General features: G+C 41.2%; 1 protein-coding gene across 2 annotated transcripts; it reads left to right on the top strand.

Annotated features, from left to right (window-relative positions):
• Positions 1-600: 600 nt before the first annotated feature.
• On the top strand, positions 601-27087 carry LOC114558390 (Golgi apparatus protein 1). Of its 2 annotated transcripts, XM_028582366.1 has the most exons (27): positions 601-957; positions 6402-6431; positions 8440-8526; positions 9370-9585; positions 10614-10817; positions 12095-12166; positions 12247-12433; positions 13695-13912; positions 14539-14660; positions 14753-14854; positions 15692-15845; positions 16835-16852; positions 18795-18932; positions 19630-19716; positions 19800-19862; positions 20565-20678; positions 20932-21020; positions 21179-21296; positions 21805-21897; positions 22005-22142; positions 23282-23405; positions 23513-23655; positions 24033-24134; positions 24568-24675; positions 25322-25442; positions 25552-25658; positions 26528-27087. In XM_028582366.1, the coding sequence occupies exons 1-27, from the start codon at positions 625-627 to the stop codon at positions 26693-26695; spliced, it is 3456 nt and encodes a 1151-aa protein (XP_028438167.1). In that variant the 5' UTR covers positions 601-624; the 3' UTR covers positions 26696-27087. The 2 variants fall into 2 exon arrangements, with proteins under 2 accessions (XP_028438167.1, XP_028438175.1); XM_028582374.1 differs by lacking the exon at positions 16835-16852.

The raw sequence follows: 27087 nt of genomic DNA, 5'->3' as shown, positions 1-27087 counted from the left end.
ACATGTATGAATAAGTGAAGCATCAAATTGTTTTGTTTAACTAAAGGATAACAATAGAAAAAGGGGGTAGGACCAGAAAAGGTTGTTTCTTCTTCCTACTCCTTTTTGAACATGGGAATTTCTTATTTGAATCACTTACAATAATTGTTAAAGATTGTGCTGAAATGTACATGTCCTTAGTTATTTTTATTATATATATATATATATATATTATTTTTTTATTATTATTTTTGTTTTTATATGTTCAAAATAAACTACTATGCTACTACTACTTTCTTGTATTGTATTCAAGAAATTGAATATTGAAAGCTTGCAACAAAGTAGCCTAGGCTATTTCTATACGGTTAACTCATTATACAAGATATGAGTAGCCTACTTCTCCCAAGTCATGTAAGTCATTTTTAAAATGTCTTATTTTATTGTTATGGTCATACAAATGCTATAGCTACACAAGCAGCAAACTATGGCTGATTTGTTTAATTAAAAAATACATTCCGAAAAGCTTTTATTTTTGATAAAATTACCGGAAATTGTGCATTTAGGCTGGTCAAAATGCTTTTATTGTGAACAAGCTGACCGGAACTTACGCAGTCTCATAACGACTAGCTTGACAGTGGTGTGAAGATGGCGGCGTACAGATACCCTCAGCTGCTGCCGCTGCTGTTATCATGCGTGTGTCTCTGCGGTTTCGGCTCCGTCCTCGGCTTGAAGCCTGTCAGCGGCCCGGCCGAGTTGCCCAACCCGCCAAACCCGCCCGTCCTCAGAGCGGTTAATCCCCCGGCCAAGGATGCACCTGCCGCCGCTGCTGCCGCTGCTGGGGCCTCTCAGCCTCGAAGGGCGACCAGTTGGAAGCTGTCGGAGGAGGCGGCCTGCCAAGAGGACCTGTCCCGCCTCTGCCCCAAACACACCTGGTCCAACAACCTAGCCGTGCTGGAGTGCCTGCAGGACCGCAGAGAGGTGAGCGACTCCCGGTAGAGCTAGCAAGGGTGTACACCCGTCCCCGTTAGGTGATGGGCATCTGCTGGGTGTGTCGTCCCGGTGGTTTGGATCCACACCGGCTGATAAACATCTACACCTGCGTCAGTGTCCGAGTAGCCGCGCGCACATGCAAGCAAGCAACCAGGTTCATTTTGGACAATAGAAAGCCATGTTTTCCTTCTGATGTTATACCTCCAGAAACTAAAAATATTTTTACCCCAAACTAATTGCGCAAGATTATGGTGGAGTTAACTGTGCGTACACTTTAACAGACTTGGCTTTAACTTGAAGAAAACGCTACAATAAATGATGCGTTATTGGAGTCAAATCAACATTTTTGTGTAGCCCATAAATTAGAGGTAGCCTATATTCACATACTACTACTGTGAATAGTAGTAGCCCCCATGCCACCAAAATATTTTGTTTATTTAAGCAGCAGTTAACCGTTTAATTACATTAGGTGTACAAAATAAAGGACTTAAGGCCGTTTCAAAGTCGTTTACACACGGTCAGGATAAAAACCAGGTAGAGAAACAATTAATTGATTAGTCACTGGACCGAAAATTATTCGACAATGTGGGAATCGTCTTAAGTATGGTTGCAGCTCCTTTTTTAAATGTGACGATTTGGCTGCTTTTTCTGTTTTTTTTATATATCAACATGAATTGAATGTCTTGATTTTGGACTGTTGGTCGAACAAAACAAGCGGTTTGAAGACTGCACCTTGGCCTCTGGGATCTTGTGATTGTCACATTTGTCACTATTTTCTGACATTTTATAATCCATAGCCTAATGAAAATCGTTGGAAGTTGCTGGTTTTGAATCCTCATTTGGGTGTTTGTATGTTTGTTAAATGTACTCCCCACCTGTGCAACTGCAAGCTATTTGTCTTAAGGGAAAGTGTTGATGTGCACACTCCACAGTAGGCTACAGCTGCCGACTGTGACCTCAATGAGGTAATTATCAACCTGAGTGAGGTGTAAAGTGATTGCATGTGTGTGCAGTCAGCTGACCTAAAGGGTGAAGTTAAACCACACAGACTCTGCCTGCTTCTCTTTTCTCTCTTTGTGATGAAAAATACAAATATATATTTTTCATTACAATCCGTTTCTAGATTTGCCGTCTACAAGCACCGATTATCCTGTGCTACTTTTTTTTTTTTTTTTTTTTTTTTTTGGGGAAGTGAATGTGAGGATTGTTTTTTTTTGTTGTTGCATAAATTGTTTGGGAGTCCACTTGTTTTGAGTTTTTGTGTCGCAGGAAGGGAACCCTTCACAGTGCTGATTATCACGGATATCTTGGCTTTTCACTCTCTGATAATCCAAAATATTTCCACCCTGATTTTCCATATTGTGTTTTAGCTATGTTGGTTGATTCTGAACACACACAAGTCCTTAAAGAGGGATTCCTCCTGTGTTGCTCTTCCTGAGGTTAAAGCTGGGGTCATTAATTTCAGTCCTCCCCCATTTGGGTTTGTGGACCCCCCCACCCCCGATGCCGTTATACACTTACCTAAAGGATTATTAGGAACACGTGTTAAATTTCTTGTTAATGCAATTATCTAATCAACCAACCAATCACATGGCAGTTTCTTCAATCCATTTAGGGGTGTGGTCCTGGTCAAGACAATCTCCTGAACTCCAAACTGAATGTCAGAATGGGAACGAAAGGTGATCTAATCAACTTTGAGCGTGGCATGGTTGTTGGTGACAGACGGGCTGGTCTGAGTATTTCACAATCTGCTCAGTTACTGGGGTTTTCACGCACAACCATTTCTAGGGTTTACAAAGAATGGTCTGAAAAAGGAAAAACATCCAGGATGCTTCAGTCCTGGGGGGCGAAAATGATACCTCTCCACTGAAAATAGGAAAATGAGGCTACAATTTGCACGAGCTCACCAAAATTGGACAGTTGAACGTAAAAATGTTGCCTGGTCTGATGACTCTCGATTTCTGTTGAGACATTCAGATGGTAAAGTCAGAATTTGGCGTAAACAGAATGAGAACATGATCCGTCTTGCCTTGTTACCATTGGGCAGGGTGGTGGTGGTGTAATGGTGTGGGGGATGTTTTCTTGCCACATTCTTTTGTTGTGTGAGATAATTTGATAATTGTTGAATTGTTTGTCATTTCTTAAGCAAAAATGCTGGTTCCAGTTGTTGTATAAAACCAGCAGCTTGATGAGCTTTAGGAACTTGTCCTGATTGTTTTTCACTATTTTCTGACATTTTAAAGACCGAAAGTTGATCTATTAATTGAGAAAATATTTTTCCAGATTAATTGATAATGAAAAGAATTTTTAGCTGCACCCCTAGAGTCAACAAATAATCATATAGTGATATTCTGTTGAACATCTGTTTTCTCTACTCCCTTCAGAGTTTTGGACTCAGATGTGATGTTGGCAAGTCTGGTGACCCAATTTAATCTGTCCAGTTCTCTCTCTCTCTCTCTCTCTCTCTCTCTCTCTCTCTCTCTCTCTCTCTCTCTCTCTCTCTCTCTCTCTCTCTCTCTCTCTCTCTCTCTCTCTCTCTCTCTCTCTCTCTCTCTCTCTCTCTCTCTCTCTCTCTCTCTCTCACTAACACACACAAACACACACCTACACACACATACCCCCCCACACACACACACACACCTACCCACACACACCTACCTACACACACCTACGTCAAAAAGGAAACAAAACCAACTATTCTGTGAAGCTAACTGAATCTTTAGTCAATGCTACCAAACATCTATGTCTACAGGCTAGGGCTGCTCGATTATGGGGGAAAGAAATATATAATCACAATTATTTCGGTCAATATTGAAATCACGATAATTTAAGACGATTACTCGTTGACTTCTGGAAAGATGTTGCAATTATTGAACTTAAAAAAGCAGTGGAAGAAGTTAAATAAATCAACAGATAAAACCATAACTATGAAATTTGGCTTCATACTCTTCCTATTTAAAGTTAATTTTTTCATTCAGAACACGAGAAAATAAGCGTTAACTTGCAAAACTTAATGAGCTAAATTATTTTTCTCAATTATTTTGTTTTTGTGATCATTGGGAACCAAAATCATAATCACGATTACATTTCGATTAATTGCACTGCCCTACTACAGGCAAATAATTGCCATAATAATTTGAGTCCTAGAGAACTACCTCATTTTGAAATGTAACCACTTCTTAATGTTGAAATTTAAATGTCACAGAATTCATAGCACTGAAATATTTTATTTATTAATAATAAACATTCAAACATTAAAGTCAAGTAAAATTAAATCAGGTTTCTCAAATGGGAGTGGTTCAATTCAGACATCATTTTATGATTTATATTATGTATTTTATTTGATTAATTTAGTCATAGTATCCAAAAGTACAACCTGTCTAAAATACAAGGAAGGATTCTCAGATCGGCTTTTGAATGTTGGTTGACTTTAATGTTTGGATCAGAATTTGAGCAACTTTAACTTATTCTTTTTATTTACAGGCTGCAGTGTTAAAGTAAACGTATCAAATGGATGTAGATGTCTGTGAAAAACTCGTGTCCCTGTTGACGTCACCCCTCCACAGCTCCACTATGCTGACGTCTCTCTCACACACACACACACACACACACACACACACACACACACACCACACCCCCTCCTTCCTGAGTAATGTCCTCTTTACAGTGATAATTACGTTGCTTCAACTCTAACAGCTGTGGCCTCCTGAAGAGGTAAATGGCTCTTATAAATCTGCCTCTTCTCCAGAGAATGCCACCCCCAATACACACACACACACACACCGCCTAACAGCACAGTTTGGTTACAGTTCAGTTTGAGTAGTTATTTGTGGTGGATTAAGCCCTGAAAATCTGACAGTTGAGAGACGTCTGAGAAACGGCACAGCAGTGATAAACGAACTGCTGGACTGGAAGACACTTCACCGCGGCACAAACAGGCCTGTGGCCATCACAGACATTTCCAACCGTGGTCATTGAGTCCGTCTGGCACAGATCAACCGTGGACTGACAGGGTGTAAGGAAGTAGATTTTCTTTTTTCTTTTTTTTTTGTTCTCCGTTCTCCAACTAAATATCTGTCCTATTAGCTGTTAAATGTTCCACTATTTGTTCCCCAGCTCGTCTCTCACTGTGTCTGTCTGCGGTGTGGTGCTGAGCAGGAAGTGTATGGTGGGTTTATCACAGGGCTGAGGCTGAACCGAACCGTAAATGTGCCGTAAAAACCGAAAAGATGATCTAAAAGACGCTAAACATAGATAATAGTAGATCATTCTCTGTGTTAATCACTTCAGTCACTTTTATTAACAGATGAAAGAAACCTGGTACAGTCTGGTGCTGCAGAGCACAAAGTAAATCTGTTCAAGTGATTGTGTAAGTCTTACAATAAAGCTTCTGTTGGCTTTAACGTACAGAGGTTGGTTTCACACTGAACGTCTCAGTGGCTCATAAGGTTTTCTGTGATATAAAGGGAGTTTGGTCACATTACTCCCCTCCCTTCACCCAGACACAATTAGCCTCTGTTACCACTTCGGGTTGATCAGTCCAGTTGATTAATCTGGGCTTGTTTCAGAAGCCTTTGATGTGAATGGAACGGCTCCTTCATTAATTAATAACTCCTGGTTTAACTAATTGGTACTTCTAATCTTGGAGGCCACTGAGGGTCCGTTTCCTCGTTCTGTCTTTGAAACATTGAGTGGAAATGAGGGTTTAAAGAAGGAGCTTTTGTCTCTGTTCCCGTGAGCCAAGGCAGCTTTAACATGAAGCGCTTTCATGTCTTTTTGACTGCAAAATAACATGAAGCTGTAACAAAAGCTTCTCCTGCTGTGTTTCGTGCGATAGTCAAGGATGTTGTGGGAGAGTCTCTTGAAGAGCTGCTGCTTTGTTCATATTAACTTTGGCTTTAAATATTGGAAGTGACATTTTTTATTTTGTGGGAGGATGTGTCATAGGCACACAAAGCACTTGATTCTTCAGAACTGTTTTATGCAGTATGTACGTGTACTGTATACTAAGACTGAAAATATTCAATTGCCATTATTTTGACTCGGATTGCGATAGGATTCACGATATTGGAGGGAATGATCATGTTTGTATACTTCTCATTTTCAATATGTATATATAATAAAGTAATATCTTAACTGCTGAGCTTTAGCTGTGTGTAGGTGTGTTTCTTTTCACTTTGGACAGAGTCAGTCAGGTTATCTTTGGTTGTTTAACGCACAGACATGAGAGTGGCTTTAATCTTCTCAACCGACTTGCAGAACAAAAAGTGAACTAATCCTTTTTAATACGCTGGGTTTAACTGTCAGATATAAGATATAACGCATCTCAAGCGTTTCCATTTCCTTATTTTTTTTTATTTTTTTTCGTTCATAAATATTTCATTTCACCTGAAGGAAACAGCCTTTGACTTCTGTCCTTTGTTTTTCTGCAGGAATCGGAGATTGCTCCTGACTGTAACCATGTAAGTATTTCCTACAAAACACACACACATTCTGAAATGTGCCTTTCTGCATAATGACTTTTGGTTCTTTTAAGTTGTCATTTTTAATGCCAATACTTTTTTTCTTAAGCAAGAATTTTGAGTGTAGGACTTTTACTTGTAACAGAGTATTTCTACACTGTGGTATTGCTACTTTTACTTAAGTAAAAGACCTGAGTACTTTTTCTCCGTCTCTTCTCAATAATCTCTGTTCGCCGTCTAAAAAGTAAAAGAGCTTTAACAATCCTCATTTTACGTATAGTACGCAGTGGTGGAATGTAACCTATGTGTACAAATGTACATTTACCCCAGTACTGTACTTAAGTACACATTTGAGCTACTTGTACTTTACTTTAAATGTTGCATGTCTTTGCTTTTCATGCCACTTTCTACTTCTATTCCGTTACATTCCAGAGAGAAATATTGTACTTTTTACTCCACTATATTCATCTGACAGCTTTAGTTTAAAAATTAGGATTTTACATACAAAACACATAGTTTATAAAATACCATGTTTTATTATAAATTGAACTACCCAACAATATAATGGCCTACAAGTCCAGCTGGAATGATTAGACCGTTAAACTGTTTGGATCGTTTCCAGTTTCTAAAATGTGAGGATTTTTCTGCGTAATGAGTACTTTTACTTTTGGTACTTTTAAGTTGTAATTTGTAATGCCAATGCTTTTACTTAAGTCATAATTTTCAATGCAGGACTTGTACTTGTAACGGAGTATTCTTACAGTGTGATATTGGTACTTTTACTGACATAAATGGACCCTAACCCTAAATACTTTTTCCACCACTGACGGTAAGACCATAACGGACCTTAAACTTTCAGTCTGAGGTTTCTTTCTTTTTTGTTGAGGTCCATGAAGCTCTTCTCAGTGTCTGCTGGATGATACAACTAACGTGTTCAGAGTTCACTGCAGTAAATGGCAGACAGGTTTATGAAAAGGTTAATGGACCACTTAGACTGTCTTCATTACGGCACTGGAAAGCACTGGCTGCAATAAACGCGCACGCTCGCGTTTTGGTGTTATTTTCTGGCCGTCAGTAGCTGTTATCTTTCAGCTGCTGCAGCTGGAGCCTGGCTGACAGGAAATCAATGAACTCATGAATCTAAAAAGACAGAAGAGAATCTAAAGACACAAGACATCTTGGAACTTCTTTTTTTATTACTCCATTTAAGAAATCTAAGTTGATGAGGTTAAGGGATGCTGTGAGCTGATCTGCAGGGTCACTGTTGGGGTACCACAGGAATAAAATGGATAGAAAGGCCATTCCCATTCAAATCAAGGTAGCAAAAAAATGTGTACTATTGCCATGGCGACGTATACATGTCTGTATAAACCGGCATGCAGCAAGTGGCGGAGGTGAGGTTTTTTGCACTAACCAAACGACAGTGGTGGAAGAAGTATTCAGATCCTTGAGTCAAGTACTCAACGCAGAAAAATCCTCACATTTTAGAAACTGGAAACAATCTAAAAATGTAATGCTTTGGCCACTCAAAGCACATTGCTATCAACAATCAGGTGATAGGCGGCTCGTTTTCTCGTGTGTGTGTGGCGGGGTGTGGCGCGGCGGTTATAACCTCTTAACCTCTCGGTTATAACCTCTTAACCTCTCGGTTGTACAATCCTAATGGAAGCAGCAGCCATGGGCCGAGATGTGCTGAACCGCAGTCCCTAGTGTCGGTCAAGCTCCATAAATGCCGGAATCTATCATTTCCATAATGCAACTCAACCGCTTATAATCATTAGACCCCTCTTGCTTGGTAAATAAAATCATCTTTTCATAATTTTGTCTTTCAGACTCCTTACTCTCAATTTGTTGTGCAAATTCCCTCAATGCTGATTTAATGGTTAGCCTTGTGGTGACCAGCTTTTTGTCTCTAGATGGGTCCTAGGTTTATTTGTAATTTATAAATAAACTGAATGTCTATGTATATATGTATGAAATTTTAATATTTTCTCTCTCTCGCTCTCAGCTTCTGTGGAACTATAAACTCAATCTGACCACAGATCCAAAGTTTGAGTCGGTGGCCATGGAGGTCTGCAAGAGCACCATCAGTGAGGTCAGTGCAGTGGTGTAGTCTACGGGATACTCAGTATACCCACTAAGAAATCTCCAGGATTTCCATATACCCACTTAAAAATGTGCAATGATACGCAGCAACATAGTTTTGTGACAGAAATTTCACTTCAGATATTTGTATTCACAAATATGGGGTCAAGTAATGTGACCGCAAACTACACTTAACACTGCAGAACATGCAGAGAGACTTTTCTCATCTAGTGTGTGTGTGTGTGTGTGTGTGTGTGTGCCAGTATCCTCGCTTCACCGCACATGTAAGACTAATATAAGTAGCCTATTTTATTTTGTCCTCGTTGCTTTGGGGTCAACTTTTGTGATCCAGGCTCGGGTCCCTGATATGAAAGCCCCCTTACTGCTTTATATCCCATTATATTTTGAATGTCATTTTTATTTCCCTTCTCATTGGATAAATAAACATATTACCACCATAAATTGTTGCATAAATGTATCAGAATGCAGGATATTAGTCTTTGATGCTCAAAATAACCCTGGGGAGGTCACCCAGAGCCCACATTTTTATATGCCTCCCCCCCCCTCCAAAAAGGCCCATTCTGAGCCAGGAAAAAAAGTGGTACAGTATACCCACTACAATACATTAGACTACACCACTGGGTCAATGTGCACCACGGACAAGGCTCGGGGTTCAATTTCCTGTCGAGTTGAACATCAAAGCAAATCTACCTCCTTTTAAGCTTTATCTCTTAAACTTTATCTCCTTACTAAAGATGAATGTTCAAGATCTTCACCGAGACAAACCGCTTTAACTTTGTATTTCTAGTTTAATTCAAGTAGAAGTTAAATACGGTCTGTTCGATGCCTTCAGATAAAGGAGTGTAACGAGGAGGAGCGAGGGAGGGGCTACCTGGTGTCCTGTCTGGTGGATCACCGTGCCAACGTCAGCGAGTACCAGTGCAACCAGTACATCACCAAGATGACCAGCATCATCTTCAGCGACTACAGACTGATCTGCGGCTTCATGGACAAATGTAAAGAAGACATCAACAGCCTGCGCTGCGGCAGCATCAACGTGGGACAAAAGGTGAGCAAAGCTACTCTCTACGGAGAAGGAACAACAACAAAGAAGTGGTGTTTGGGTCCACATTTTAGGGTCTGAGCATGAAAGATCATTCTTTAACTTGAAAAGCTCCAGCTGCCAGTTATTCTGGTTAGGGCTGCACAATTAATCGCAATTTTATCCAAATCGCAGGGGGGAGGCGCAATACTTGTTAAAGGCAAAATATGTGTCTATCCATTCTGAATGAAGTATTGTGGGGCTGCAGAGACAGGACATCTCTGCAGCCCCTACAAATCCTATCCTACACACTAAAGGAAAACCTCTTTGTTTAGTACGGATACTCAAATCACACTAAATGACTATAGTAAATTTTTATTTGTTTCTATGAGAATGATGATCCAAAAAACTTATCATTCGCTCCAATATTGTGAATCGTATCGCAACATAAGTCAAAATAATCGCAATTTGACATTTTCCTCCATATCCTGCGGCCCTAATTCTGGTAGCTTTCAACCGCATCGCACTGTCTTCATCAAGACCGAAGACGGTTAGCTCAGTGTAGGATTAAAAGCAGAGAGGAAATAGCTCTGTCCAAAGGATAAAAGAAATCTGCCTAACAGGACCTCGAAAGCTCTCAAATTAACACCTTATGTCTTGTTTGTTTAATCCTTAACAAAAAAAACTAAATATAGAAAAGACGAGTTTACGGTGACGTTATCCTCAATATCCTCCAGAACAAAGCTGACAGTATTCCAATTTTTGTCCTCCAATGTATTACTTCTCCTTTTTATGTATGATGTACTTTATTATCCCCAGTTAGCTTTTTGTAATCCATTACAGACGGAGAGCAGGGAAAGGAAATGCAGCTGAACGAATACGCTACATGTTTTAAAAGGGGTTTAAAAAAATAAATTAATAATGAAATGCAATATGTGGCGGCCGGTATTGATTGTTTTTGTCTGTGTGGGAAACACTGGAGTTGTGATTGAGCCATTTTTAAGTTTTCTATCTAACTTACTTAATCATCCTGATTTCCCGCCGTTCCTCGTCAGGATGTCCACTCTCAGGGCGAGGTCATCTCCTGTCTGGAGAAGGCGCTGGTTCGGGAGGCGGAGCAGCAGGATCACAGTTATCCAATCAAAGAGGAGTGCAAGAGGGCCATCCTGCGGGTAGCGGAGCTGTCGTCGGACGACTTTCACCTCGACCGACATCTTTACTTCTCCTGCAGAGCTGACCGCGAGAGATTCTGTCGGAACGTACGTAAACAAACCGGGAACTATATTCTCAGGCGGAAGAATATAGTACTTGGGTGGAGTGATATGCTTTACAGCAACCTGTCTGAGAACAACGGTTTCTACATTCAGATCATGTTGAAATGATATTAAGAATCATCTGCAGATTGGTTTCCATCCAAAATGTTTAACCCTTGTGTTGACTTTGGGTTGCATTGACCCATTTTAAAATTTTTGTTTTATATCAGAAAATATGGAACGTAGAAATAAGCGCTGAAAATGTGTAGAAGAAAATCTTTACAAACTGTGGAAAAAAGGTGTCAAAAACGTTGAAGGTTTCAAGGTTAACGGGAAGACAACACAAGGGTTACACAAATTAGAATCAATCAAAACACAAATACAACGGGGGAATGGAGACTTTATTACAATTAACTCAAACAAAGTATTCACACTAACTTCTGGCTGTTAAAAAGACAAATTAGAAAGTGCTCAGTCTGCAGTCGTTTGAATTTGTTATTCTGAAGAATATACTGTATAGCTCTTTCTGTATACTGTAAAATTCTTACAAAAGTTGACTAATCAGAAACCTTTCCAAAAACACTTTCTTTATTTATTCTTTATAAAGTTTATTACAATTTAGTCGAACCAAGTATTAACGCTAACTTCTGGCTGTTAAAATTAAACTAAGAAGTGCTCAGAGTCTGCAATTGTTTGCATTTGTTATTCTAATAATAATCCTTACAGGTCTCCTATTTAAAAACTGATATTGTACATATTTTTATAGTATTCACATGTTTCTATTCTTTAACTATATATATATATATATATATATATATATATATATATATATATATATATATATATATATATATATATATATATATATATATATATATATATATATATATATATATATATATATAAATAAATAAATAAATTTTACCATACTTGCTTTTTATTTTTTCTCACCAAAACTGTAATGCAAATTCCCTGAATGTGCTAATGTACTTGGCAATCAATCTAATTCCAATTATGGGAAAATGTTTGAAATCTGCAATTCAAAATTTGAATGCAAAATGCATTCAAAATACACCGTAACAGACAGATTTCCCTTTTTAAGTTGCGTTCAGGTAGTTCAAATATCAAAAAAAATCTCCTTTGTTTCAGTGTTAAGAAATCCTTAACCAAAATTCCCAATCGGAAAACCTTCCACCAAATTCCATAAAAACATGTATTCAGGTTTGTTCGCTAGTTAATTAGCTGTTATGATATGATGTCATCTCTTTTCTTCCTCCTCACAGACTCCGGCAGGGGAAGGGAGAGTCTACAAGTGTCTGTTCAATCACAAGTTTGAGGAGGCGATGTCAGAGAAGGTACGGCCAGCACACTTGTGTTTTTGGGATCTTTATAGTGAACTTGTTTCGCTCACTAATACTCGCCTCTCCCTCGACAGTGCCGTGACGCTCTGACCACCCGCCAGAAGCTGATCTCTCAGGACTACAAAGTCAGTTATACTCTGGTTAAAGCCTGTAAGGTGGAACTGAGGAAGCACCGCTGTAACCTGGACGCCAGCCTGCCGCGAGCGCGTGAGGCCCGGCTGTCCTACCTGCTACTGTGTCTGGAGGCTGCAGTGCACCGCGGTGAGTGGGGGAGGATGGGAGGTCTGTTTCCTGGCAAACTTCATCTACAGCAGCAGCCGGCAGCTGCTTTTTTTTTTTTTTTTTTTTTTTTTTTAGCGAACAACCTTGGGCAAAAAACTAGCAGCAAAGAATTAAGCGGCTGAAGAGCCAGATATTTCTTTTTCTGGAGTTGGTGGAGACCAAAACGGAGCTCAAAGTTCAGTAGTTACTGGACCTAGCATTCATCTGGTGGACACAAACGTGACTCCACTTGAATACTAATGTTCTATATCTGCTGGATGTGTAGAAAGACTCGGACAATAGCAATATCCACTTGTGGGGGGAAAAAAGAGAATTTATTTTATTTATTTGGGACAGTGCACATTAATGAACAATCTAACATTTCTATACAGACTGTAAATGAGCCAGGTTATAGCATAAATGCTAATTTTCACCTGTAGTCCCGAGGCAGGAAAACATACAAAATAATGCAAAACAAAAGTGACAATATATGATATCAAGAAACACATTAGCACGCATTCAGACAGATTACATTACATCAGTAAAATTAGTCAAAATGATGACATAACTGGGAACTTTTAAGAGATAGTTTAAAGTGCTTTTTAAATGTGCAGTAAGTTGGACATTATCTAATGTTCATTGGGATGCTGTTCCATAAATGACCTCCTCTGATAGACAGAACAGTGTAGTAGTAGTAGTAGGGATAATATTTAAATGGTGCCCGCAAGTGGTTGTTTATTATGTTAATACAATGTTAGTCTCGCATTGCCAGACCTTCCTCCACAGCGCTGCGGTGGAGGGTCTGGCTAGTCCACACAGCATTCCGGGACGGGAGAAAAAACATGCTCTGGTTTATTGACATTTGGCATCTGCAAAACAGCCTCGGAAGGAACTTGTTTTGGTGGAACGTGTACGTTCAAAAGTAGTTTTAGTCGTGCAACAGAAAACTCAGATTGGACAGATAGTCTAGCTAGCTGTCTGGATTTACCCTGCAGAGATCTGAGGAGCAGTTAACCATAGTCCTCACAAATCCACCGGAGGTTAGAATTACATCACAAAGAAAGCGGAAGGTAACGGACATTCAGCCGAAATGAAAGACATCCGGCAGAATTTCTGGGCGGCACAATCCCGGCATTGGATCGTCGTGGATCTAGACTAATACAATGTAAATGCATGCCAAATATGGTTTGAAATGACTTTCCTCCCCTTGTGTGATCAGGGATCAGCTGTGTCTGTAATGGTTTGATCTCGTGCTGTGCAGGTCGTCCGGTCAGCGGCGAGTGTCAGGGGGAGATGCTGGACTACCGGCGGATGCTGATGGAGGATTTCTCCCTGAGTCCGGAGATCGTGCTGCACTGCCGCACGGAGATCGAGGCTCACTGCTCCGGCTTGCACCGCAAAGGCCGCACGCTGCACTGCCTGATGAAGATCGGACGCGGCGACCGCAGCACCGCGGTCGACGGCATCTGCCAGAGCGCCGTAAGACCGCCGCAGTTACCGTGATGCTTCATCGTTACAGAGATATACAAACAGCTGAGAGGCAGCACTGCAGCTGGAGGGGTCACTGACTAATAACTGGAGTTATTATCGGGCTTTGCTTTTTGTGTGTGCTCTGACCAAGCTTACTGCCGATGTATGGGAAATAATTCCCATACATCGGCATAAATCATTCAGTGTTCCAGCTTCCAGTTGTCAGGCTCAACTGATAGATTTAATACACTAACGTCTGTTTTTATAACCGCTGTGCGAAGTCCTCCAAAAACTTAGTTTAAAACTTAAAGCGCTTTTTTCTGTTTGACTTATTTCACATTTGTGTAAAAACAATTCCAGAGATTTCCAAACTGGACCTGCTGCTTTGTAGCAAAGTAGTTATACCGGTGTTTTATGGGATATTCTGCAAGAAAAGTTTTGAAAATGACAATAAAAAATCTTGTTGTACAAACTATATCATATAAACTAAAATGTTTTAAAATTCTCACATATCAGGCAGTATTGTGTATCACTGGGGGTTTGATAGGTTGTTTATCAATAAATAAAATCTAGACCTCTAGATAAAATCCAGCTGCTGACATTAGATGTTTTCCTACTCTTTGTTTCCGCTGCAGCTGCAGACTCTGATCCAGGCTACCGACCCCGTAGCCGACTACAGGATCGACCGAGCGCTCAACGAGGCCTGCGAGTCTGTCATCCAGACCGCCTGCAAACACATCCGCACTGGAGACCCAATGTGAGCTGCTTATGCACACACCCACTGTGCGCATATTACTACCTTATGTCAAAACTGATCATTTGTATCATCATTGTGTATTCTCTATCTAGGATCCTGTCGTGCCTGATGGAGCACCTGTACACAGAGAAGATGGTGGAGGACTGTGAGCACCGGCTGTTGGAGCTGCAGTATTTCATATCCAGAGACTGGAAGTGAGTCTGCATCCACAAACCTCTTCTGCTCTTCACCTTTTAACATTATTGATATGACTATTAATATCCCACAGATACAACAAAACAGTTTTAAAAGAAAAAGTTAATTCTTGAATTTGGAAATAGTTTGACAAAATGATCTTAACTCAAGTTCCACTTACTTGCTTTTTCTGGAGTCTTCATCAACATTTGAGTCATGAGATTAAAATGTGATGTCTTAAAATGTCAAAAGAGAGAGAGAAAGGAAAAATGGAGGGTTCAACAGATATCTCAGATGTCTATGGTGTCACTTTATTAATTTTCAAGAATGATGTTTTATATTTTTTGGACATTAACTCTTCAAATATTGTTTCCTCAGAGTTTAATCTCTGAATTTTTTTTCTCCTTCAGAAATCTAAATCTGAATCCCCAAACTAGGACTAGTCCAGCCTACTATAGGGTTGGGTATCGTTTGGATTTTTACGATTCCGATGCCAAACCGGTACTTTTTAAAACGATTCAGATTCCTAAAGCGATTTTTGAAAAACTGAAAAATGACATGTAGATGTAATGAAGATGTAATGTTTACTTGCGATCATGTGCAGTGTATGGTTAATATGCTTTTATGTCTGTTTTGGTGAGCCCAGAGGGATAATGTGGCATTTTAAAAGTAGCCTACATTTACGGTAGCTAGCTAACAGTAGACTACAGAGTGTGAGATTTTATGGAACTGGTTCCATAGTGGAACCGGGTTTTGGTACTCAACCCTAGTCTACTACTAGTCTAACGCTTTTTCTTTAACACGGAGAACAAAAGTCGTGGGATAACGCGGATAAAGTCCCTCTGTTTGTCTTTCAGACTGGACCCCACCCTGTATAAGAAGTGTCAGGGTGACGCTGCTCGCCTCTGCCACACACACGGCTGGAACGAGACCAGCGAGCTGATGCCGCCGGGCGCCGTCTTCTCCTGCCTGTACCGCCACGCCTACCGCTCCGAGGAGCAGGGACGCCGGGTACGACTAGAAACGCACTCTTTATTTTTATAATTTTTTTTTTTTTTTTTTCTAATGCTGGAAAACTCTCTGGCCTTTTAAATGTGATGCCAGCTAGGGCTGCAACTTCATGGTCGATTAATCTGTCTATTACTTTTTGGTCTATAAAATGTCAGAAAATAGAGATCAATGTTTCCCAAAGCCCCGTCCTCAAATGTCTTGTTTTGTCCACAACTCAAAGATATTCGACTAAATGTCATAGAGGAGTGAAGAAACTAGAAAATATTCACATTTAAAGGTGCCCTGCCACACAACCGTTTTTACTTGTATTTTTTGAAATATGTTCGGTCCATATGTGTTTGTTATGTCATGAATGTGAAAATGAACTGCTTCCTCCTCTGTCAGCTCTAGCCACTGAAAAGAAATAAGCAGAGAAATCAGGCCAATTACAAAAGCTGGTCAGTCTGACGTGGTGTTGCCTGAGCTCATTACCATTTATGAGCTCGCCCAGTTGGGCTGGGTAAAGGATGCTGATAGCCAGGCTCTCATTGGCTAGCTGTTAGCCAATCAGAGTCAAGCAGCTTAGCTCTTTGAATATCATTGAGAACTGGCACAAATCGAGCTGAGTCTTCCTGTAGGCTTTCTATACCACGCTAGAATGGCTTGAAACAAGGTAACCAAGGCATTTTTTCCACAAAATTTTTTTAGTCCATGGTAGAACCACAAAGTAATGAAATACATGTGGCAGGACACCTTTTTTAAGAAGCTGGAATCAGAAATTTATTTTCATAAAAAATTACTCAAACGGATTAATTGATCACCAAAACCTTTTGACTGGTACTGTAGTTGATGATTAATCTAATAGTTGACAACTAATCGATTAGGCTAATCTTTGCAGTGCTAATGCCAGCGAGAGGTTTTAATGTATTGGCTTCATTTGATCACGTGAACTCTCACTCTCTGACAGCAGGATCAGCAGGTGTAACTGGTGTTTTTTTTTAATTTAACAGGTAAATTCAACCGAGCAGGTACGTGTTTCACCTAAATCAGTCGGTATTGATGCTGGTAATGGGGCTAAATTGATGATGATGACGAAGGCAAAGATTTAATCAATGTCTCTCACTCCCTGCCAGGCCGGGGTGATGGGGTGTGTTTGTGACTTCCTGCTCCACAAGCAGTTTGTCGCTCTGTCTGCCACAACAGCAACTTAAATCACTAATTTAATTTAGCGGGAAATTGAATAGACCATAAATGTAATTTTTCATGTTATACTCTATACTCTGACACACTTTTACACCGTTTAGCTCTCAGCATTTTATCATGTTTACTCCATCTTCTAGCTAACGCTAGGCTAACCTGCTTCCAACTGTAGTGTTGACTAGCGTCCCGTGCGGCGATGTTCAGTTCCCTCTAACGTCCGTTTTCGGAGCATCGCGCAGGCACCTAAGGCACCGAAATCAGCGTTGCTATTCGGTCCGGTAGATAACGGTCGATAAGGCCCCGGTGTCGTATTAGCACCGGGTCTGTACAGGTGTTATGGATCGCGTACAAACCAATAGGGTGTCGGAATAGCTATGTTTATACTTCTCATCCAACCACAATCACATTCACTCTCTCCGGATGGAGCGATTTGGATAGGGGTTTTTGTGTGTGTGTTTTTTTTGAACGATGACGGACGAGCTGGAATGAAAACAAGCCGAACTGAAATATGAGTAACAAGGCTATTTTTAAAATGTAGGGAGTAGAAAGTACAGATAATTGCGTGAAAATGTAAGGAGTAGAAGTAAAAAGTATGCTGTAAAATAATTACTCCAGTAAAGTATAGATACCCAAAATTTCTACTTAAGTAAGGTAACGAAGTATTTGTACTTCGTTACTTGACACCTCTGAAATTATTCAAATATGTTTAAAAAGCGGTGGGAAGAAAAATAAACCGTTCAAAATAATCATGGAATCGGCCCGCCTTTTTGTACTCCACCCCTGAACAGCCTCTTATCATTTTGAAAAGAAGCAGACAAGGTCCAAGTACTTCTACTGTTCAAAGAAGGTAGTCCGCACAACAGCTTAATGCTCCGGAAAAATACTTTTTAATAGTGCAAATAAGGCACACAACGTTTCAGCCCACAATTTGGCCTTCCTCAGGTGTGTACGAGTACTTATGCTGAGCATCATTTTAGCTGTTTGTTTCAAATGGGTGCATTTTAAACAAAAGCGTGAATGTAATGAACCGGTCTGGCCCTGGTATCCCTGTAATCAGTGTCTCAGTAGGAAGGACCTCTTGGCCCTGCTTTAGGTAATTACACATCAGTGAGAAGACCCCGGACAGCTTGATTTGATTATATGGTGTGTTTTTATATGGTGGGTTTCAGACCTTCAGAGTTGGAACTTTTTAGTTGGTTCACACTTCTTCAAAGAGCTATTTAAGACTTGGTTTGTCAAAACTGTCACTGGGTGTAAGTTGTTAAATTAACCCTTGTGTTGTCTTCCCGTCAACCTTGAAAAAAAAAAAAAATGTTTACGCCTTTTTTGTTTCCGTTTTTGCTTTTTCTAACATTTTTAAATTTGTAAAATTTTTCTTATTTACATTTTCAGTGCTTATTTCTACGTCCCATATTTTCTGATATAAAACAAAAATTGAAAACTGGTCAATTTGACCCGAAGTCAACACAAGGGTTAAGTCAATTTTTGCTTTATGCCAGGAAGAAATAAAGTATGCTTGAAAAATTATTATCAAAACAGTTGCCGATTAAATTTTCTGTCAATTGACTACTCGTTTCAGCTGTACGTATTTGCTTACTTCAGATAAATCAGAGTGTTCATAAAGAGTTGTCCTGTCATAACTACAATATGACGGGAAACTACAAACTTGGATGTTAAAAGTCAGAAACTGGTAATTACAGTAACTGAATGCGTCGTTAGGGGCTGGGTAATACATTTTGTGTGTGTGTGTGTGTGTGTGTGTGTGTGCAGTTATCTCGGGACTGTAAGATGGAGGTTCAGAGGATTCTCCGCCAGAGGGCGCTGGATGTGAAGTTGGACCCTGATCTGCAGAGACGCTGCATGACCGACCTCGGCAAGTGGTGCAGCGAGAAGACCGACACTGGACAGGTGAGACGGACGGACACACACATTCACACACAACTGCTGATTTCTGTCACTACAGCTTCACTTTAACCCAGTGATGGATGTCTGAGCGCCCTCTGTTGGTTCATCACAGGGCTGGATGCAGTGTAAACTTCCACAAACCAAATACAAAGCAGGACCGGGCACATTAACATTTCCCTAAACTCCTTATTTTCAGGAATATACACACGGCCAAACACAAGTGCACGTCAAATACATTTTTTTTCCAAAGATGGTTTGTCATTTTAGTTGTCCATTCTTCTGATGAGTTTGGGTTGTATTAGTTATTTGATGCTATAAAAACTGGGTGGAACGTCATGATTGACAGCTGTGATTGATTTGCGATTGGTTGGTTGGGCGGGACCTGGATCCCGCACTTCCACCGCCAGATTCCTACTGCGCAGACTCTGGCTCCAAAATTACAAGATGGCAGCGCCCGTACCCGGGACATTTTGGCTTAACTTTTGTACAGTGGGAGGAAGTGGTGACGGGGCGGCCATCTTTGTATAGTTTGCTTACAATAACACTCTTATGGTTCATCACAAGGTCTCTTTTTACACCCAATTGTGTTTGTTTACAATGACAATTCCTCAGGAACCTTAAAGTAAGCAAACCATTTAAAGCCCCTTACAGGAAGGTTTTGCATGTTGTAGCCATTTAAAGTGTGTGTGTGTGTGTGTAGGAGCTGGAGTGTCTTCAGGATCATTTGGAGGACCTGGTGTCGGCTTGCAGGGAGGTCGTGGGCAACCTGACCGAGCTGGAGTCAGAGGTCATACATATTAAGTGGAAATCAGAATTATTGTTCACCTGAGCAGCTCATGTGTTGATACACGAGTGTTTCTTTGTCTGCAGGACATCCAGATTGACGCTCTGCTCATCAAAGCCTGTGAGCCTGTCGCTCAGGCCTACTGCCATGTGAGTACTGCACTTTCCTATGCGTGTACTGGGAGGGGGGGAACAAAACACCTGGTAATCTAATGAAAGCATACACTGTAGCCGTGCAATTTGCAATGAATCCGAATTATGTGAAAATTGGCAAAAATAGATTTGTCGCTCGGCAGGTCTTCACATACAAAAAGAGATTTGCCGTTTTGGTGCGCAGCCGGGACAGTAAACTTAGTAAGAGAAAGTAAAATAAAAATGTATTGTACTGCAAAAGTCAAGAGTCATAAATATAAAATAGGAAGTTACAATAAGACATATGAAAAAGGTATTAAATATATGTGAAATGATCTGTTTTTGAAAATGAGAAGCGCTGTACAGTGTTTAAAATTAAGAGGATGAAAAGTGCAAATGTTGAGGGAATAAAGAATAAGTACAATATGCAAAATCATTAAGCTCACCATGTTGAAGTGGTCAGGTGAAGGTTTTGACTTAACACTGCAGTCATTTTTTTTAACCCCTTTGATTCTTAATTGTATTTCTCAAGGAAACATTGGGACAAAAATCAAAAAAAACTAAATTTGCTCCCTTCTAATGCAGACATTATGCTGGGTCAACTTCTAAGATCTCATAATGGCCGCCAGATTGCTATAAAATACATTGCTGAATGCTTCAGATTTTGAGTGTGTTTATGGTTTGTTTCCTTATGTTATATGTAAATAACTGTGTGTGCAGGATGTAGCAGATAACCAGATCGATACAGGTGATCTGATGGAGTGTTTGGTTCAGAACAAACACCAGAAGGAGATGAACGACAAGTGTACAGTCGGCGTTACACACTTCCAGCTGGTCAGTTACCATGTCAACGTCTGCTTCTCTTTACTTGTCTGCTCTGTTACTTAACTTTTTTTCTGGTTCCACTTCCATTACTCAAATGAAACGTAAATTGAAAAGTTTTCATATTGAGTTAATTGAGGAGACCCCAAATGATCATACTGTCTCATGACCCTTTTTGTTGCTTCTGCCAACAAGGTTTTCAGTCCGGTTGATATCCTAAAAACATGCGAGGTGTGTTTTTGTATTGTGAAATCCCAACTTTCAGGTTCAAATGAAGGATTTCCGGTTCTCCTATAAGTTCAAGATGGCCTGTAAGGAGGACGTTCTCCGCTTGTGTCCAAACATCAAGAAAAAGTGAGTTTGATTTCCATGAAAACGTCCATAAAATGGAAAAATTTCCCTTTTTTTTGTTTTGTCCTCTGTGAGCCAGGAAGTTCAAATTATTTTCTGCGTCCAGTTGATCAACTTTTAAATAAACCTAATGGACACTTTCCTTGTCCGTCGCGCCGCAGGGTGGACGTCGTCCTCTGTCTCAGCTCCACGGTGAAGAACGACACGCTGCAGGAGGCCAGGGAGCAGCGGGTTTCACTCAAATGTCGTAAACAGCTACGTGTGGAGGAGCTGGAGATGGTACACACACACAGGAACACACACGCACGCACAAAATGTATTACCCAGCCCCTAATGACTCATTCAGTTACTGTAATTACCAGTTTTTGACTTTTTTTTGAACATTCAAGTCTGTAGTTTCCTGACACACACACACACCTTGGTGCGTGATGCCCTGGCATTACTGGTAAATTTTCCAGCTAAAAATTGAAATAAAGTGACAAATGTCTGAAAAAGCTTCAAAAACGCAGGAAAAAAAATAGACATGGAAAAAAGTTTGGAAAGTGAGTGTCGAAAAAAGAACAAAATTTTGACCCAGAAAAACAAAACGTTGCATGGGTGACGGGAAGACCACAACAACACAAGGGTTGAAAGACTTAAAAACCCAAAGTTACAAGCATGAGACCAAAGTGCATCCATGTGTATTTATGCGAGCAAAATAAACTCAACTGAACTGTAAAACTTTGCAGCCAAACACATTTGTCAGATCCCACTCCCAGTGTAGTTCTCCTCTCTCCTCCCCTCTCAGTCGGAGGACATCCGGCTGGAGCCGGAGTTGTACGATCCCTGCAAGTCCGACATCAGTCGCCTGTGTCCCAACGTGGCCTTCGGTAACGCTCAGGTGAGGAGCGTCAGACGCAGAAGAAACGGCTGAAAGATACCATTTTGTAAGTGTTTCTGGTGTTTTACTCTTCCTCTCTGTCTCTCTCTCCCTCTGCTGCTCCTCAGATGATCGAGTGTCTGAAGGAGCAGAAGAAGCAGCTGAGTCCTCGCTGCCACCAGCGGATCTTCAGGCTGCAGGAGGTGGAGATGACCGACCCCGAGCTCGACTACCAGCTGATGAGAGTCTGCAAGCAGATGATCAAGGTGACGAGCGCCACGGACGTTGACCGCGCGCACGCCGTTTTCCGTTGCAGCGAGGGACTATCGGCTACACTTTAGTTTTACAGTTAGATTGTTTGGGCAGCATGTGAAGGTGTAGATAATCTGGCTCAACGGTTGCTGTAGCAACGCCACCGCGTTTTGGGCATCGAGAGCTGGTTCCAACATGGAATCGTTTCCAAAATTACAATTCCATTACAAATCACCAGCAGAGCCACTTCAACATATGTCATAGGACATATTGGATGCCTCAGAAGAGATGAGTCCCTAAAGCCATTCTTACTCCCTATTGCACGTTCTGTCAACCTGAACAAACTGGAACTTTCCTGCACATGGTCTGGGAGTGTGAACCGGTGCATGAGATCTGGAATAAAACATCAATAATATCTGATGTGATGGGATGTCCAATTCCTACTGACCCGATTGTTTTGTTACTTAAAGGTGCTCTAAGCGATGTTGATGTTGGTGACGTTACTTCTTGTTGACGTTGAAAGTATTTTCAAACAAAACGAAGACTACTCGCTCATCTTGTTCCCTCCCTTCTGTGCTTCAGCGCACTAAACCCCCCCCATCCTTATTGGCTGAACACTGGAACACGGTTTGTGTAAGTTTGTATTATATATATATATATACATACATACATACATACATACATACACACACACACACACACACACACACACACACACACACACACACACACACACACACACACACAAACCGTGTTCCAGTGTTATATATATATATAAAAATAAACGATTCCAGTGGAATCTTGTTTCATTGGAATCGTTTTGGAAAATTTGGTTGCGAACCCGATCATCTGTTCCAAATTGAATACAAAAGTTCTAGTTTCCGTAGCAACCAACGTACTTCCAGGCGGCAGTCAGCGGCGCTCTAAAGCGTGACTTCATTTTACGCTGAAAAAGCCCGGTGAAACTGTAAATCGCCCTTGACTCAAACGTGTTTTCCTCTCATCTGTTAAATAAGCATGTAACCCAATTCAAACCACATTTTTAAAATCAAAACGTTGCCCATCCCTATTCCCAGATCTCTGTAAGCTGTAATAAAATGACGTAACGAGCCTTCAGGTGTATCGGTTGTTGACGGAAACTTGTCTCCTGCAGCGGTTCTGTACCGAAGCGGATGCCAGAAACGTCCTCCAGTGTCTGAAACAGAACAAGAACAGCGAGCTGATGGATCCCAAGTGTAAACAGATGATCACCAAGAGACAGATCACGCAGAACACGGGTCAGTCAAAGGTTTAGGAATATTACCGGGGAGATGTAGCGAGCCTGATCTGACGCCGCCTCCTCCTCCTCCTCCTCCTCCTCCTCTTCTTCTTCTCCCTCCTCCAGACTACAGGTTGAACCCGCTGTTAAGAAAAGCTTGTCGAGCCGACATCCCAAAGTTCTGCCAGCCCATCCTGAACAAGGCGAGCGACGACAGCGAGCTGGAGGGCCAGGTCATCGCCTGCCTCAAACTCAAATACGCTGACCAGGTCAGAACACAACCACATCCCGATCGGCTTCCTAAAACCTCCTGGTGGAGAGTCCGGTCATATCGAACTATTACAGAAACATTTAGACAAGCAATCAAACTTCAAATAAAAAGATAAGGCTAAAATCAAACCAGCAAGAAATACTGCGTGAAGGTACGGGTAGGTTGAAGTTGAATCCTAAAAAGTTGCGTTGGCAATGACAGGTACTGTACATGGTTTCTACTATAAGGTATACCGTTTCTTTTTCATGACCCGTTTTAAACGTGTACATCTTTTAATAGCACTGGTAAAATGACGACAGGGAAAAAAAAGTGATTTTTGGATCACGGATGGTTCTTGTCTTAATTAGTGTGTTTTGTGGCTGGGCTTTGGTTCAGAAACTGTCTTCAGACTGTGAAGACCAGATCCGAGTGATTCTCCAGGAGTCTGCGCTCGACTACAGACTCGACCCACAGCTACAGATGCACTGCACAGATGAGGTACACACACACACACACACACGTACACACACACACACACACACACACACACACACACACACACACACACACACACACACGGTCCATTTTGGATCCCTTTCTTTGCATTGAACCAACTTCTTTTCCTCAATTACTTCCCTCATTGTTTTTGTCCTGTTTCTTTTTTTTTTTTCTCTACATCATCCTCTCCTTACCTTTCCCTCTCCTTTGTCCTATTTCCTTTCCTTTGTCCCCTCCTCTCCTCCTTTCCTTTTTCCTCTACTCGGTTTCCTCTTCTCTCATTTCCTTTTCTCTGCTCTCCTGTCCTGTTTCCTCTCCTTTTCTCGTATCTCCTTTCTCCTCTTATCTCCTATTTCCTCCCCTCTCTCCGGTTTCCTCTCGTCTCCTGTTCCTTTCCTCCTCTCCTCTCTCCATCTCCTCCCCCCCCCCTCAGATCTCCAGGTTGTGTGCAGAGGAGGCAGCAGCTCAGGAGCAGACCGGTCAGGTGGAAGAGTGTCTGAAAGTCAATTTGCTGAAAATCAAACTGGAAGCTTGTAAAAGGGTAAGTATTATTTACTATTATTGTTTTGCCCGGTGCACTAATTTAGAATTATTTGGCCCAAAATAGTCTTGACTATCTTTTTGTGTGTCTTGATATTTATTAACAAATCCTCAAAGTGTGTGGATGGGTGGAAATGATTGGAGCTGAACTATTGTTTTGTAAATTTCTCAAAAAGTCTCAAAAGACTTTGTGTTGATGCATAAACTTTCCAAAACAGTCAGTTTCAGGTCATCTTGTATCCAAATACTTGAGTTAGTTAACATCACTGATTCAAATTAAGTTACATTGGTATTATTGTGAATGTGGTAATGCAGTGACTGTTTCTACAGGGACTATTTTTTTTATTTTATTTTTTTAAATGTCCTCCTGTTGGTGTGTTCAGGCATCTGTGGACTGTAGGAAAAAAGCATTAATTAACCAAGAAACTGGTGTTTTGCTTCAGAAAACAAACAAGTTTGTAAAGCATGCGTGGACTTTTGTTGGAAAAGGTTTAAAATGTCTTTAAATGTGTTTGTTTTTTCTTCTGCTTTTAACTTTCTTTTAAACTACTTTTTTGCTAAATCTCATTTAGATGATTCAAAATATGGTGTGAATGGATTAGACGTTGGTGCAGAAACTCCTCTTCCTCCTTTTTTCTGTGTTGCAGGAAGTCCTGAACATGCTGAAGGAGAGCAAGGCGGACATCTTTGTGGACCCGGTCCTCCACACAGCCTGCGCTCTGGACCTCAAACACCACTGTGCTGCCATCACGCCCGGCAGAGGACGACGTGGGTGCTTTCACCCAATAGTTTGGGATTTGTACAGAACATGTTGTTGGTTTGGGGGGGGTTGATTGTGTGTTTGTATGAAAACTGGTTGCTCTCTCTCTCCGTCCAGAGATGTCGTGTCTGATTGAGGCGTTACAGGACAAGAGAGTTCGTCTGCAGCCAGAGTGTAAGAAAAGACTTCAAGACCGCATCGACATGTGGAGCTATGCTGCCAAGGTGCAACACCAGGAGTGGGGGCGGGGGGGTGTGGTGGGGTTGCTTCACCTCACCTCATCTTTATGTTTTTACTTTCATTTCATTCTTTAATTGTGGTCCCCTAATACTGTATCTAAAGTCTTTTATATAGACCTTAGTGGTCCCCTAATACTGTATCTAAAGTCTCTTTTATATAGACCTTAGTGGTCCCCTAATACTGTATCTGAAGTCTCTTTTATATAGACCTTAGTGGTCCCCTAATACTGTATCTGAAGTCTCTTTTATATAGACCTTAGTGGTCCCCTAATACTGTATCTGAAGTCTCTTTCCCAAAATTCAGCCTTGGTGCAGAATTACAGCCACTAGAGCCAGTCCCACAATGAGTTTTCCTTAAGATGTGCCATTTCTGCATCTGTAGCTATTGAGGAGGAGAGGGGGGGGGCAAGGTGGACTTGGTTTACACCTATCACCATTTCTAGCCACTGGGGGACCATAGGCAGGCTGGGGGAAATCATATTGTTAAAAAACTTCAAAGTGACATACCTTTTTAAAGGAATATATTTGACTTTTTGGAAATTGTACTTATTCGGTATTCTTAGCTTAGCATAATAACTGGAAACGGGGAAAAGCTAACCTGGCTTAGAAAGTTTAACAAATATGCTTACCAACTTATTCACTACAACAACTCGCACATCGCATATCATTTGTTCTCTTTTGAAATGAGTTGTGGTTTTAGAGGAAGTGGTGTGTTAAAACCTTTCCTTGCCACCTAAAGAGAAATCCTTGCAGGTCCTCGGTTTGGTCTTTGAGCTGAGTGCTAATGTCCGTACGCTAACCGGCCGGCGTTGACCATCTTGGCTGACTTTTCGTCTTTGCGTCCGTCCTCCCAGGTGGCGCCAGCAGAGGGCTTCTCAGACCTGGCCGTGCAGGTGATGACCTCGCCTTCCAAGGACTACATCCTGCTCATGATCGCGCTGAGCGTGTGCGTCCTCTTCCTGGTGGGTCTGCTGTGTGGGCGGATCACCAAGCGAGTGACGAGGGAACTGAAGGACCGGTAGAGGACCAGAGCGCTCTAACAAAAGACTGACTCCTCGCACCTTCCTCCTCCTCCTCTTCTTCTTCCTCCTCCTCCTCTTCGTCTCTCAGATGCACAGTGCCAACGCCAGTGCCCACAATTGGAACTCCTCTGTTTATTGGCTGCTGCTGAATATTTGCATCAAAATGCAAAGTGGTCCCCACGACTCTCACGAAAAGCTTAAATTCCCTCCATTTGGGCATCTTCAAACTGATCGTCTGATTGGAGCGATTTTTGCCACGATGATCGTATTTCTCCCCCCCTCCCTCCACATAAATCTGCTTTTGCCGAGGATGTTGTTTGGGGTTGGACGGGATATCTTCGGCATCTTTTCAGTTTGCTTTCCACTCGCTGAGTCCTGATGCTTTTTTTTTT

Source organism: Perca flavescens, chromosome 1 (genome assembly GCF_004354835.1).
Source record: "Perca flavescens isolate YP-PL-M2 chromosome 1, PFLA_1.0, whole genome shotgun sequence".
NCBI classification, from domain to species: domain Eukaryota; kingdom Metazoa; phylum Chordata; class Actinopteri; order Perciformes; family Percidae; genus Perca; species Perca flavescens.
The sequence above is the reverse complement of the archived record's forward strand: the minus strand, read 5'-3'. Positions and strand labels throughout refer to the sequence as shown.